This window comes from Rattus norvegicus, chromosome 6, assembly GCF_021556685.1.
Source record: "Rattus norvegicus strain SHRSP/BbbUtx chromosome 6, alternate assembly SHRSP_T2T, whole genome shotgun sequence".
Lineage (NCBI taxonomy): Eukaryota > Metazoa > Chordata > Mammalia > Rodentia > Muridae > Rattus > Rattus norvegicus.
The window spans coordinates 28560805-28574986 of record NC_141539.1 but is presented as its reverse complement, the minus strand read 5'-3'; the positions used below and the strand labels follow the sequence as shown (position 1 = coordinate 28574986).

At 41.7% G+C, this 14182-nt stretch overlaps 1 protein-coding gene and 1 pseudogene across 16 annotated transcripts in view; both read left to right on the top strand.

Annotated features, from left to right (window-relative positions):
- Lclat1 (lysocardiolipin acyltransferase 1) overlaps positions 1 to 14182 on the top strand; it is a 144274-nt gene that overhangs the window by 77530 nt on the left and 52562 nt on the right. For all 16 annotated transcript variants that reach the window (NM_001431933.1, NM_001431934.1, NM_001431929.1 and 13 more), the window contains 2 exons: positions 471 to 617; positions 7636 to 7752. In NM_001431933.1, the coding sequence (NP_001418862.1) occupies positions 471 to 617; positions 7636 to 7752 (264 nt within the window). The remainder of the gene's footprint in view (positions 1 to 470; positions 618 to 7635; positions 7753 to 14182) is intronic.
- On the top strand, positions 3713 to 3828 carry LOC120093473 (small nucleolar RNA SNORA17; annotated as a pseudogene).

The following is a 14182-nucleotide window of genomic DNA, read 5'->3' as shown; positions in this document are numbered from 1 at the left end:
TCTGAAGTGACTACCATTGAAAATAGCATTGCATTTAGTTTGAGAGTACAGAAAAGAAAATATTATAGAATTCTTGTGAGAAAATTGTTGACTTACCACTTGGTAAATGGTAGTACCTTGAGATAATAGTGGCAAGCTATGGCTTAAAGGAAGTTTTAAAGAATTTAGGCAGTGATAGCTTTGATCCCAGCACTCAGGAGGCAGAGACAGGTGGATCTCTGAGTTTGAGGCCAGCTTGGTCTGTAGAGTGAGTTCCAGGACAGCCAAGGCTATACAGACAAACCCTGTCTGGGAGAGGTGGGCAAACAAGCAACTCCAATACTTCCAAAATTAGTACTAATTAAATATATGGTATGTCATAGAATGGTTATTATAAATAGAGTAAAAAAAATCAAGACATGAAAGTTATCTTTAGTGCTATGTGGACATTGCTCTTACAGTTTGTGCAAATGCTTCTCATTCTTTTCCAGGCTGGGCCATGCAAGTTGCTGCCTTTATCTTTATTCATAGGAAGTGGAAGGATGATAAGAGCCATTTTGAAGACATGGTTGACTATTTCTGTGCCATCCATGAACCACTACAACTTCTCATCTTTCCAGAAGGAACTGACCTCACAGGTAACATAGCCTGGGTTTGGGCCACAGAATTTAAGAACGCAGAAACCACTAGTCAAATCTTCTACAGAGTATATATCAACAAAGTGGATGGGCAACCCCTGAGGTCACTCAGTTAATGGTACCCAAGCCTAACCTGCTGGTACAATCCTGAAGTTCCAGCTACTCAGGAGAATGATGCAGCCTGAACAAGTTGGTGAGTCAGTGCTCACAATACAGAGTAACGAGATGGCTGGGGATAGCGCTCACTGGTGCACTGTTGGGAGGCCCTAAGTCCAGTTCCCAGTATCATGGTGTGAGGGGAAGACCAAAAAGAAAACAAAATTTAAAATATAATTTTATTATAAAAATCCTTACAAATAAATAAAAGTATCACACAGTCAAATTACTGAGACTGAAAATATATGTCAATGAACATTTAAGTCAATTCAATACTGTTAGAATAGGTGTTCAGAATGAAAGCTGAGAAGCTTTACAATAATTTGACACTTTCATTATCAAATGTATTTTAGACAAGTTATTTTAGTGTATAAAATATATTTGATATTGAGTCAGATACAATGTTCATTCTTTGAGAATTTCATACACGAATATAGTTTACTTTTTAGTATGTCTACTCCCCACTCCTCCCTTTAATATATCTTCCAGATCTACCTCCTTCCCAAATCAAAAGCTGTGTGTGGTAGCTAAGCCTGTTTGGGAGCCCAGTACTTGAGAAACACAGGCAGGAGGATTGTCACAGGGTTCTGTCAGCCTGAGCTCAGTGAGCTCCAAGCCCACGTAGGCTGGTGAGTAAGGCTATCTCAGAAACAGTTAGTAAAGCAGACCAGCCAGTCACTGCCTCTCAAACCAGGACTTCTGTTCCAATTTATTGTGAATTGAATTTATTATGGGCTACCACAAGAGGTCATTATTTTTCATGGTCATCGTTCTAGAGCTTTATATTTTAAGCCTTAGAATATATTCTTCAAACATCAGTTTCTATCTTTACATAAACTAAAATTCCAAAATTATATTGAGGTAGAGTTCACCTCTTCTACCTAGTCTGTATGTTCTCTTCTAAAGTATTATTTATCCTGCAACCCCTTTGTCTTTCAAGTAGTTCTCCATATAAGAAAAGAATCTAAAGTTAACTAATTTTAGATCTCATGACCCTCCACTGATACTCAAATATCTTCCTACTACAAAAGAAGCTTTGTCTCTTGAGAAAAATCATCTATACTTGTGTTGGAGATGGGACACAGAAGAGCATATTCAGAACCTTTCTACCTCAGCAAATGAAAGCAAGATTAATAAAACACCTTATAGTCTGTCACATATACCAAAGTAGTGTTTTCCCAGGGCAAACATAGCATGGATAAATGTAGAACTTTTCCTGGTGGTTTGTTTGGCAGGCAGGGGCAGCTCTGTAGAAAAAGGTCAAAGGGCCTTTCTAGAGTGAAATAAGCCATACCTTCAAAGGGTGAGTCAGCAGAATGTAAGAGCGTGGTGTGGTATGCCGTATAAGGGAACACAGACCTAAGTGGGCATAGAATGAAAGCCAAAATGGACAGGTTATATGGCAAAGAGGAATATAAACTTACCTTCCAAGACCTGTAATGCTGAACTAAGAAGGGTGGCTCTTAAGTTCACACTATGGGCTAACAAAAATATCTCCAATTTAGAAAAAGTACCATTTAATTTAAAAACGTTTTTAATTATTAGAGTTAAATTCAAATTTGGATTTTTAAACCTTAATACAATATTTTATGTTCTACTTTAAATTCTGAATCTAATTGGCTTGCATATTTTTAGATTAGTGTGTTTCACGGCTTTACATATATGCGTTTTCTTCATATACTATAACTGGTTATACCGTCCTGATAAGGGAAGAAGTATGTACTGGGAAAGTAAACAGCACTGAAGTATACACAGAGGTCGCTGTACTCCTCAGCCTGTGAATGAACAGCATTTGAAGTTTTGGTTCATTTTGCTCATCATTTGGTCCCGGGTTCTCATGTACATGCTTACATTCATGGGATATGTGTGTGTGCGCACACACACACACACACACACACACACACACACACACACACACACACACACACTGGCTCCTTTATAACCTTGAAACCAGCAAAGAGAACGTGTGTTTGTCATTTAATTTCTTACTTATATTGTCATCTATCATTTGACCTTTGAGATGATTGTACAGCTGATTGTGTATTGTGTATTGTGTAAAGGTAGATTTGAGGAGAGGGCAGAGTTTGCTGTAAGGGAGTGGTTCTTGCCACAGCAGACCTTGCAAGTTCAGATTGGGCCAGTGTTGCGTTCTGGGAAGAGGAGCAGTTGAAACCTAAAGGTGGGCTCCAGCAGATGCCGTCTTCTGTGTAGTGCAGGTGTTTCTAAGGCAGGTGATTTACGTAAATCTCAATTGCATCGTGGAGTAAGTAATCTGCCTTACTATCTTTATCAGTTGGAATAGTAATCCTATCATATAACAAGTACCTTTACCAAAACCTCTCAAATAAATGTTTATACCATCTCAGTTTCATTTCTGTTGTTGTGATAAACACCTAACTGACAGCAAGTTAGGGGAGAACAGGGTTTACATCACCTTATAATCCCAGGTCACAGTCCATCACTGTGTGGAAGTCAAGGCAGGACCTTGAAACAGCTAGTCACATCCCAGTCAGCAGGGGACATAAATGCGCCCTTGCTTGCTTGCTCTTAGCTAGCTTTCTTCTCTCTTATATTTTTCATGATCCCAACTGTAGGAAACAGTGTCACACAAAGTGGGTGACAGTCCCCTAGACATGCCCACTGGTCCAGATAATCCCTCATTAAGACTTTCCCTGGTGCATGTAGCCTTGTCAGGCTGACGCCATAACACTTATTAGGCTGTAGTTTTTAGTTCCCCCTTCCTGATTGGAAAGGAAAGCTATTTCTAGGTTTTAACAACAAAATTACAAAGACCTGACACTTGCAATAAAGTTTCTTCATTTAATAAATATCCTAGTATCTTGAAATTTCATATACAAAATTAATTCCTTCCATGAAGCTTATGTTATTTGAAGAAAGTGATAATAAGCTAATAAGAATCTGTGCAGTTGTCATAGGAATGTGTACTGAGTGCGGGTGTGGCTGCTGTGTCATGTGTGTGTCAAGAGGTGGCAGACAGGGGAAAGGCTGTGAGTCTTCTGACCTACAGCCATCTGAACAATTAGCAGCCTACATTCCCTGAAAAAAGTGAGTCTAAGATGACCACCAGTTTGGCATCAGGCAGGGCTGAGGAGGAGCAAGCCAGAGACTAGAAGGACCTCACCTAGGACCACAAGTCCTGGGCAGAAGTGAGCCTGACATAGACGGCCCTTGAAAGGAGTCAGCCATGTGCTGGGTGAGGAGCAAGCCTGAGATGACCACCAGACTGGCATCCTAGGGCCTAGACAAAGAGGTAACCTGAGATATCCACCAGTCAGTCTAGTGCCTTCAGACCTGGAGTTGGGAGTGCACACCATGCCTGAGATGACCCCTGCCCAGCACCATAATATGTGAGCAGGACATAGCACTCCTGAGAACACTCCTGAGGTGTCCCCAGACACGGGCACTACTAAGAGGAGCAAGAATGTGGTGGAGAAATGGAAGAGAAAGAGAAACAGAAGGATGTGGGCACAATGAAGAAAGGCAAAACTGGAGGCAGAGAGGGTAGTGAGAGACAGACTGACATGAGTAGCTGGTGAAGTAAACTGGGACTATGGTGGCATTCAGTCTGTGCTGCCACTGGAGGCCACATCAGGCCTGTGGCCCTGCAACAGCAGGATTCTGTTACCAAAGGCCAGGCAAATGTTCCTGGTCTGGGCTGCCAGCCAGGGCCATATTGATGTCTGAGGGCTATGTAGACCTGACTCTACTCTTCATTCAGGCATTGTGGGAGAGCTGACTTTGGAGGCAGAGCAGAACTGACTCCACCCAAGCCAGCTGCAGTATTTGAGAGAGTGCCCAGTACATTGCTGGCCCTGGGGATATGAGCATGGCAGAGCTGGCCCTTCAACTTATCTCCTGTGAGGTGGTGTGGATGAGGGGACCCTTCTCTCCCCATGGGAGACCCGGCCCCCGGGGTCATGAGAGTAAGAGCTGTGCTGGAGATGGGGATTGCAGGTGAGCTGGCCATGAGGGTGTAGAGCAAGCAGGAGGGGTGGCCCTGTCTCCTGTCTCCTGTATGGTAATGTGGATGAGGGAGAGAGGCCCTCCTTCTCTCCCTTGTCTCTAGATAGCCATGGCAGGTGAGAGCTGGTGATGTCCCTCAACAGCTGCAGTACTTGGGCCCTGTACCTTACCTGGGCAGCAGGGTAGAATAGGGGTTGTGGCTGAGCCAGCCATGAGGGTGTAAGATCAGGAGAGCTGGTGGGCTGAGAAACCTCTCAGGCCAAGATCCAGGACTTTGTATTGGCCCACCCCAACATCTGCCCCATGGATAGCTGCTGGAGTGTGTGAAGGGGCCAGTCTTACAGACCCCAAACCACAGGATCTCCATGAGACAGGGCAACAACAGGCTATCTGAGAGGAGTCTCAGGGAGGTTCCAATATTGATAGAGTAGCAGAAGCCAGAGGCCTTGTGACAGACCAGCGACTCGTTGCAAGGAACATTTGCAAGAAGTGTGGACAAAAGGGACTACTGTGGGACTCACTGTGACACCCTTCAGCTTCCACAATGAGGTTTTTATCTGTTGGGAGCCATGTTGCAAGCATGGAAGGTAGGCTGAGGGGAGGGAGATGAATGGGATTGGGGTCCATGATAGGAAATTATAAAGATGAATAAAAAGTTAAAACAATTAAAGGGGAAAAGATAAAGCAGGATGGGAAGACAGAGTAAAAAAAGGGTGCTAGTCTATAAAAGTGGTCAGGGCAAGCCTTAAGTTTCTGCTAAGTTTTTGGTTAGGTAGGGACCAAATGAATAAGGTAGAAGACTTCATGTGCAGCAAAAGACGTGGATAATAGAATAGCAGCTGCACAAGCTGAGGTTGGAGCATGCCCAGTTGGCTTGAGAAGATCAGAGTGGCCAGCGGTCCCATGGGTTTGGGTGGAAGGAGTGGGAGGTTGCAGGGAATGAGCTGACAGGAGGCTGTGGTTGGAAAACGGGATGCTACTGCAGTTATTAATAACGATGGCCTGGGAAGGAGTGGGTGAAGTGAGGGACGGAGCATCACCACAGTGATTTGTCCCATATTGTGACTGTACACTCTAGCATTATGTGTATTTATAACTGTATCTACAACAGAATTGAGTTGCACATGAAAATCTCCAGAATCACTGACATCCGGGACAACAATCTGATGAGTAGTTATATCTCCCTGGTGTCTCTGGGACTCCTAATCCCCTTTAAGGTCTGTAGCTGGCTGTAACAGAACTGCTGTCACTAGTCTGCCTGTGCCCAGGACATTCACAACAGATGCAGAATAAATAGCTTGTTGATTTCCATGTCCAATGGCTTTTATTGTTGGAGTAGCTGTGAGCATTTGACTCCGTGCCTCTGTTAGAAATGACACCGCACCTTTTCTAAGAGTATATGCTGGTACTGTGTTGTGGGATGCATCTGTGATTGCTGGAGGGCTGATCTTGAATTTACTCCCCAGAAAGTTATGTTTATATAGATATTTTTCTTGTACTAGTCTGTAAATTTCCAAGCAGAGCTGAGAATTACATGTCCTAACATTTACTGTCATCAAAAGGTATTTGATGATCTCTACTAGTCAAGGCCACATTTTTGAACACTTTATTTTCCAGTTGTATTTGCTGAGTAACCAGTTTGGTTCTTCTTGGAATTTGTAAAGTGACCTCATGGAATGGAAAAAGAAGTTATTGCCAACAATTGGAATATATACTTGTCTCTGTAACTATATTCAGCCAAACCATGTTCAGATGTTTGTACATGATGTGCTAATCATGTGCCTGCTTGCTTGTGCAGTGGTTCTGGTTAGTAATATTAGCCACTCTGTGCTTGAGCAAGGCAGATACTTCATTTTACTTTGAAAGCCTAAATTATTGGGTTAAAGAAAATGTTGATTTGATTGCTATTTATTTCTTCTGGGTGTCTAGAGCGTGTGTTTTATTAATTTTTAGTTTTATTAGTGTTTTATATTACATTTATCCTTTTCAGGATTTTATGGTTATTAATGCTGCTGGGGATTGACCCTAAGGCCTTGCACATGGTAGACAAGTGGCCTACTGAACATCCTCACCTCGAATAAAGATGATCCCTAATGAAAATTTTTTGTTTTTATATATGTTTTCATTTTATCAGTTTTTTTTTTTTCTTTTTTCTTTTTTCTTTTTTTCGGAGCTGGGGACCGAACCCAGGGCCTTGTGCTTGCTAGGCAAGCGCTCTACCACTGAGCTAAATCCCCAACCCCTCATTTTATCAGTTTTAAAAAGGCCTTCTAAATAAATTTACAGTTTGGGATATAAATGTAAGGAAAGTTATTAAGGCTTTATTCATAACATAAATTTATATATCCATCCATCCATCCATCCATCCATCCATCCATCCATCTCTATCTACCTGCCTACCTACAGATTGAGATATTTGTAAAGGATTATCTCAAATGTTTGCATGGTGGGGCTGGAGAAATGGCCCAGTGGTTAAGAGCGTAGAGGACTTTGTGTGGTGCCTAGCACGCATGGCTGCTTAACACCCACCTGTAACTCCTCTTCCAGAGGATCTGATGCCCTCTTCTCGCCTCCTTAGACACTGCTACTGCCACACAGACATGCAGACAAAGCACTCATACACATACTTGGAATGTGTGCATCATCTTTGTATACTGTGTAACAATAGAAAAGTGCCTGGAATTCACTGTGTACACGAAGCTGGTTGTGAACTCCTATAGATCTGCTTGTTTCTGCTTCTTGAATTCTGTGATTGAAGGTGTGCCCGTCATGCCCGGTCATAAGTGCTATTTTTATACAAGAGATTCTTAATGTTTTTCCTTAGCTCACTGTCTTCTTTTTCCCATATGGCTTCTAACAGTCTATTCTTTTTGTCTAGAAAATAACAAGGCTAGGAGTAACGATTTTGCTGAGAAGAATGGACTTCAGAAATATGAGTATGTATTACACCCAAGAACCACCGGCTTTACTTTTGTGGTGGACCGTCTAAGAGAACGTAAGTACTTACCTTAGATTGTGTGGTTTGAAATAAATGTGACACAAATTGATGAGCTGTATATGTAGATCTGAGACATATAAATCCAGTGACTTGTGATGACTAGTCATCTTTCTCTTCTAAATGCTACATGTCATAAAATTGCCTGTGCCTAACATGAAAGGCCTTGAAACCTTAGGTAAGAGAAGGTCTTTCCCTAAATGGCATCACTGTTCTTTTAGAGTCTGATGTGCTTTAAGATACTATAATTTGCTAAATGGAACTTTTTACATCTGAGTACCATGATTTTGAAGAAAAATTTGTTACCAGCCTAGAATCACATCAGAATGGTAAGACCAAACCTGTCCATGGTCAGTTTGGGTTATTTTTGAAATTCTGTGATTGTAAGTAATAAGGTGTGGACTGTGGGGTTGCGTTTTGCTTTGCCAGTGGATACTGCATACCTCTGCTGTTGGCTTGTAGAAACTCATAAAGGGTGGAGGTCTTTGTCTTTGTGGCTGTGGAAAGTGGTGGGAAGGCATTTAGGTGGTGTGCCTGTGTTCTAACTTTTGTCTCTCTCCTCTCTCTTAGGTAATAGTCTCTTTAACTTAGACTTACTCTTTTCAGTCCACAGTATGGTTTCTATTTTATGTATTTAGTAATTTCTTTAAAAAATACATGTGACACTGGAAAGCAAGCACATTACCGTATTTCTTAGTTAATGGAAGATGACTTTGGGACATATTCTTTATGCGATTATCCTGAGTAATGGAGAAAATGGAGAGGTTGTTTTATAGTTGATGAGGGTATATTTGTAATGTTCACTGTTGTGAAATATAGAAAATATTTACTAGCAAGCTGGTTGTAAACTTTGCTGCACACTTGAGCAGTGTATATTGTTTAGTTGACACTCAGAACACTAGTCAGTAGCCACAAGTAATAATTGTTTTCTGCCAGATCTGGTGACTGCTTCCCTATACCCAATATATCAGTAAAGAGAAGAAAATTTCAGATGATCTCATTGGTCTTGGTTGGAAAACCAGATGATAATTCTGTTTATTTCATTTAGAATTGTAGACTAGAAACCTATATACTATATTGAAAAGAGGAAGCATGTTGATTGTTAAAATTGTAATAGCCACTAACATTGAGTTTTTACAAGTATGGGGCATTGTGCTAAGTATTTGTAATGTCTAAGTTTACTTCCTCTTTACAAGCCTCCAGAGCAGTTGTCATGTGTCAGACAGAACAAGGGCAGACAATAAGGGGAAGAAAGCCATTGGTTGCTGGATAGTGGGGGACCAAGTAGCATGTGCTTCTTCATTTATAGTATTACTGTAGTTAGTCTTCAAACCACACAGACACCTTAGAAACATGAGCGAGCTGGTAGTTTTAAGAGAAGTTTGAAAAGAAAGAAAGGCAAAAAGAGTATACAAGGGCAATGGTCTCAGGCAGGAGTGGGGTGCTGTGCGGTGACAGCAGGAGAGGCACCGACTGGGGAGGCACACTCGGGAGTGTTGAAGACAGATTTGGGCTCTTGGCAGCAGAAGGGGGTTTGAGTGAACAGAGTGAGATCCGCACCACAGCTCAGCAGTAAAGAGGGTCACAGAGTGCAGAGCATTCTTTTAGGAAAGGAATGTGGGACTCGAGGAGGCCAGCTCAGCTTTCTGATCTTAGGCCTTGAAGATCTGCTTTTACTGTACACTGTGAAGAGAAAGCTTGCTGTTATAACAAATGACCATTATAATTAATATTTCAGTACGATTCCAATGGGCCTCCAGAAGCCACACGTTAAAATGAATCACCATAAAGCACCGTTTTTATGGTTCTTACTTGCAGCTGAGCTTACTATGGCTGCTGTCTGTTGCTTAGTAAGTGCAGGCAGGCAGATGTGAGCTCAGAACATCAGGACTTAAGGATAGAGCCAGAGCAAGCATTATTTAACTACAGCGGAGAGAGAACAAGGAAAGGAGCCCATGTCTCTTTAGAGTCTGTTTTACCAGGGCCCAGAACACTTGGCAATGTGACACTAACTATGTGACGTTTTGTAAGTAGGTTGTTTCTGCATCAGTAACTGCAGGGTGTGCCCTGAGTGCCTTACTTTGTAGCATCTGTGTACTTGGTTTATCATCCTGCTAGAGTCTTTCTTTTTTGGGGGTGTGGAATCACCCCCAAATGAAAATAATCAGCATTAGTTGTGTTGACTTTTTTAAAAAGTGCCAGAACGTAGTTAAGTACAAAGTATTGTCCTAGCATGCTTTTCAAAACATTATGTATTATACTCATAGCTACAGGTGATTCATACAGGCTCCTAATCACAGAAACTTCTGTATACGAGTGTGTGTGTGTGTGTGTGTGTGTGTGTGTGTGTGTGTGTGTGTATGTGTAGATAGACTCAAAACTAGTTACCAACCTAGGTGAGATTTTCTTTTCAATTATATGTTGTAATAAAATATATAATGTAATTTTCAACCTTAACCATTGTCCCCAAACACTATTCATCATAATGCCTGGTGATTTAAAATTTTGTTATAGATGGGTCTATTGTAATAATTATTTTCACCAGGAGGAGGCCCAGGTGAGCACATTGGAAAACCTGAGAATTATTGAAACAAGTTCAAGTTGGCTAGACTACTCAGAGATAAAAACTTGAGCTGGGACTATCTTCGAGAAGTTTATAGTCTTAATGGGTAGAGGTAAGAATGATAGACATTGAGAAATGTCTAAATTAACATGTATGCTAAGTGCTAAGTTGTATGGCATACAGAATGCAGGAAGTTTGCTAAATAGTCCAGGCTTTCATTTCAAAAAGTCCTGTGGTACTAAAATACTCCAGTGTGTGACTCCTGTAGGAGGCTGAGTTCCTCTTGAACACTGGAGACTGAGCTGGATAGGCAGAGGAACAAATCTTCATGGATGACAGAGTCCAAGAAAGGGAGGGCCAGTGTGGCTCAAGCAGCCACCTTACAAACATCAGCCTTTGGGAGCTGAAGACAGCTTGTAGAGTATTAGTTAGTGCTTTAAACTGTTACTCTAAACTGTGGTACCTCAGGCAGCCGTGGCTTTAGTTAGTCTGTTAATACACTGAGTCATCAAACAAATTTATTATTTAGATTTGAAATTGGTATTTTTTTTTTTTAAATTTCAAACCCACTCCAGATTCCTGTTTATGTATGGCTCAGATGTAGCATGACTCCTGCTTCAGAAGAAAGGGAGGGTATATAGTCTTTCCGTGAGTCTGGGTGGCGCTGAGGTAACCTTAAGAGAAAGCAGACTCTCACCAGGGAAGGTGGGTCACACTGGAGCAAAGCCCTTCAGTGTGCTCAGGAAAGAGCATTGCATCCTTACACACACTGTAAGGATGTGTGTGCCTGAAGACCTGTGTCTTCTGTATTGGTTACTGTAGCCACCTTCGCTGTGAGTAAGCAACAGCAGTGCATTCACAGGCAGCTCGGCTTCAGCAGCATTGTGAAAGTCCTTCAGCCTCTGGAATGGGAGGTTTGATTCGCACCTACCTGCTTCCAGTTATCTGTTTGTTGCAGTGGCTTTGTATAGGAAGTAGTCAAGCCAAGCATAGGTCACCACCCTGTGTAGCACACTCCATTTCTTTTAGTCAGTGAGCCTCTCCCTTCTCAGCAGTGTATGAAGGGGGGCATGGAAGACAGGCAGGCATACAAACAACTGAAATACTGGGGCATTCTAACCCATGCACCCTGCCATTTCATGGCACTTCTTAACTGCTGGGAGCCATTTACAAATATGCCAAGACCTTTCCCTTACGTTTAAAATGTGATCGCACATCTGCAAGGTCTTCCCACGTCTGCAGATTACTTCAGCTTTTATTTCATAATTTATGCATATGAGCTACATATAAACAGAAATTTGGACTGGTTTGAAATATTTTTTTAAATATCAATTTCAAATTAAATAATAAAAGCTGAGCCAGTTTGTTTGCTGACTCAATCTAGTAATAGACTAATTAAAGTTATGGCAGTTAGATTAACAGTTGGCTTTCTTTTGAGGTCATGTCATAAGGAACAAATCCTGTCTGTTGATTTTGGTGTATAAGCACAACAACACTTAAGAGGAGATCAGTGAGTGGATTGAGCACACAGCCCACCTAAGTGACATGGTGATTTAACGTTGGAATAAGTGGTAGCAAAAACAAAACACAAAAGCAGAGAACCCGAGCTTTTTGATGTAGACAGATCCTGCCTTCATCTTTTTACTGAAACAGTTTATGACAGCCTTAGAGGAAAATGATGGAAGGCTATACTTTATATCATGCAGCCCTCTAGCAGGTAGCAAATGCCCTTCGAATTCCAGGCCTTGAGTTGTAGGTGTTTTTCCTTCCCCTCCTTGCTTATCTGATAGAATCAGCCATGGTGTTGTTTACAATCATAGCTACTTAGGCCCAGGCTCGCTCACTCACTCTGCAGTGGCTTCATAGTCCCCAAACCACTGTTGTATATTCCACGCAATTCTCCCAACTGAACCACGTGCCATACCTGTACAGACAGGCTGCTTCCACAACTTGTCTAGAGTCATGTGGCTTATGAGAAAGATTGTATGTTAGGTTCGCTCCTTGCTAAAACTCATGCACTTAGTCATGTAATAAGTTCAGAGGTTTGCTGTTCTAAACACTACAAAAATTGTTCCTTGTTGCAACCTCCTTAAACAGATATTTTACTCTGAGCTCCTTGAATGTGTTACAAATTGTGTGTGTGTGTGTGTGTGTGTGTGTGTGTGTGTGTGTGTGTGTGTGTGTGTGTGTGTAATATTCTTACCTTAAGATTTCACACCAATTATGTCTGGTACACTGTACACTAGGTACCTTGATTGTTACTGTGCGTTTGCTTTGCACTTTCTCCAGAGTAAACAGCTGGAACTACCCCCACATCGTACTGGAAGTGCCCATTCTTCCAAACTGGGGCTCCATTTTCCCATGTTTTAGACATTAAGTCTCAGATATGCATCATAAATTTATGTTTACAGTATAGGATCTTCCATTAAAAAATAAAGGTATTTTTATTATAAAAAGCACATTTATTATTACAAGCAGGGAAATTAGTTATAAGAAGATAAGAAAGTCACCCGTAGCCTTACACATGTGCCCTGATGGACAGTCCGCTCCCCTGGCCCCTGCTTCAGCATGTGTGCACAGCAGACATTGGGGTCCAGTCGTGTGTCCTGTCTTAGAATGATTTTTAAAGTTACAATAAACAGTTTATAACATATTTCTCTTTTGTTAGTATATGCACTCTGTTCTATCAGACTATTGTTGAACTAGATTCCGGTTTTGCTGATCATTACAAATAATATCACATGAATATGGTCAGTTTCCTTAGCCTAATTACCAATGTGTGTCAGTTTTCTCAAGGTTTTTGAAAAACTCTTTGTCTTACTTTGATCCTCAGTTCCACTGAGAATGCTTTGAGACCCTCTCACAGGCATGCTCTGTCCATTGGTGTGAGACTCTCTCCCTCCCCCTTCTCTGTTCTTGCCTCTGACTCGCCTACTTTCACTTCTCCTTTCATCCACTCTGACACTGCTGTTGGCAGCCCTCAGTGAAGTCCCACTCTAGGACAGTCAGATATGTGTCTGTTTGTTCAGAAAATGTTCTCAGATGCCTCTGTTCTTGAGAACTGTAGAGTTTAGAAAACAATGATAGTACATTGTCTTAAGAAGTAATGCCTGTGGAGGCCAGTAGAGGGCATCAGGTCCCCTAAACCTGGAGTCACAGAAAGTTGTGAGCCATTGTGTGGTGCTGGGAATTGAACCCAGGTTCTTAGAAGGGAGCCAGTGCTCTTAACTGCTGAACCACCAATGGGAAACAAAAGACATGGGAGAAGGTGGCCTTGTCTACTTTGTAAACTTCACTTTTCTAAATGCTCTTTTTGGCAGTGTGAGGCAGACCCTGACTTACTTGTCCATTCTCTGTTACACCTTTTACTTTTGCATTATACCCCTGGTTACGTCTGTGCATGTTAAACCCTATAGTTCTCCACGTTAATTTGTAATCTTCTGTTCCTCTGTTCCTTTTCTAAAGACCTTCCCTGAGATTGTTCCCAGTTTCTGCTCTCTGTGTAGTGAACACAACTCTTTATTGAAGAGCTGCTGTCATGTGTCCCAGGTCACCAGAGCAAAGAGCTTTCTCACAGACCTCACTGTAGTTAATGCCACTACCACCTTCGTTCTGGAGTTAAACCCTAGCAGATGCTCATGTGACAGGACTTTTCTGTTGTCAAGTGAGATGGATGGCGGCCTGAGGTGGAACAGATCCCTGCCTTTGTGTGTTTGATTTCCTACTACTGCAGGATAAAAGAGTGATCCCTCCCATTGTGTAAATACTTTTAGAAGAGAAATGTAGAAATGTTCCTGAGCTGAATTTGAATTTGATTATAAAAATCTATATAGAAATGTGCCTTTAAAAATTTTCATTGCTTATATT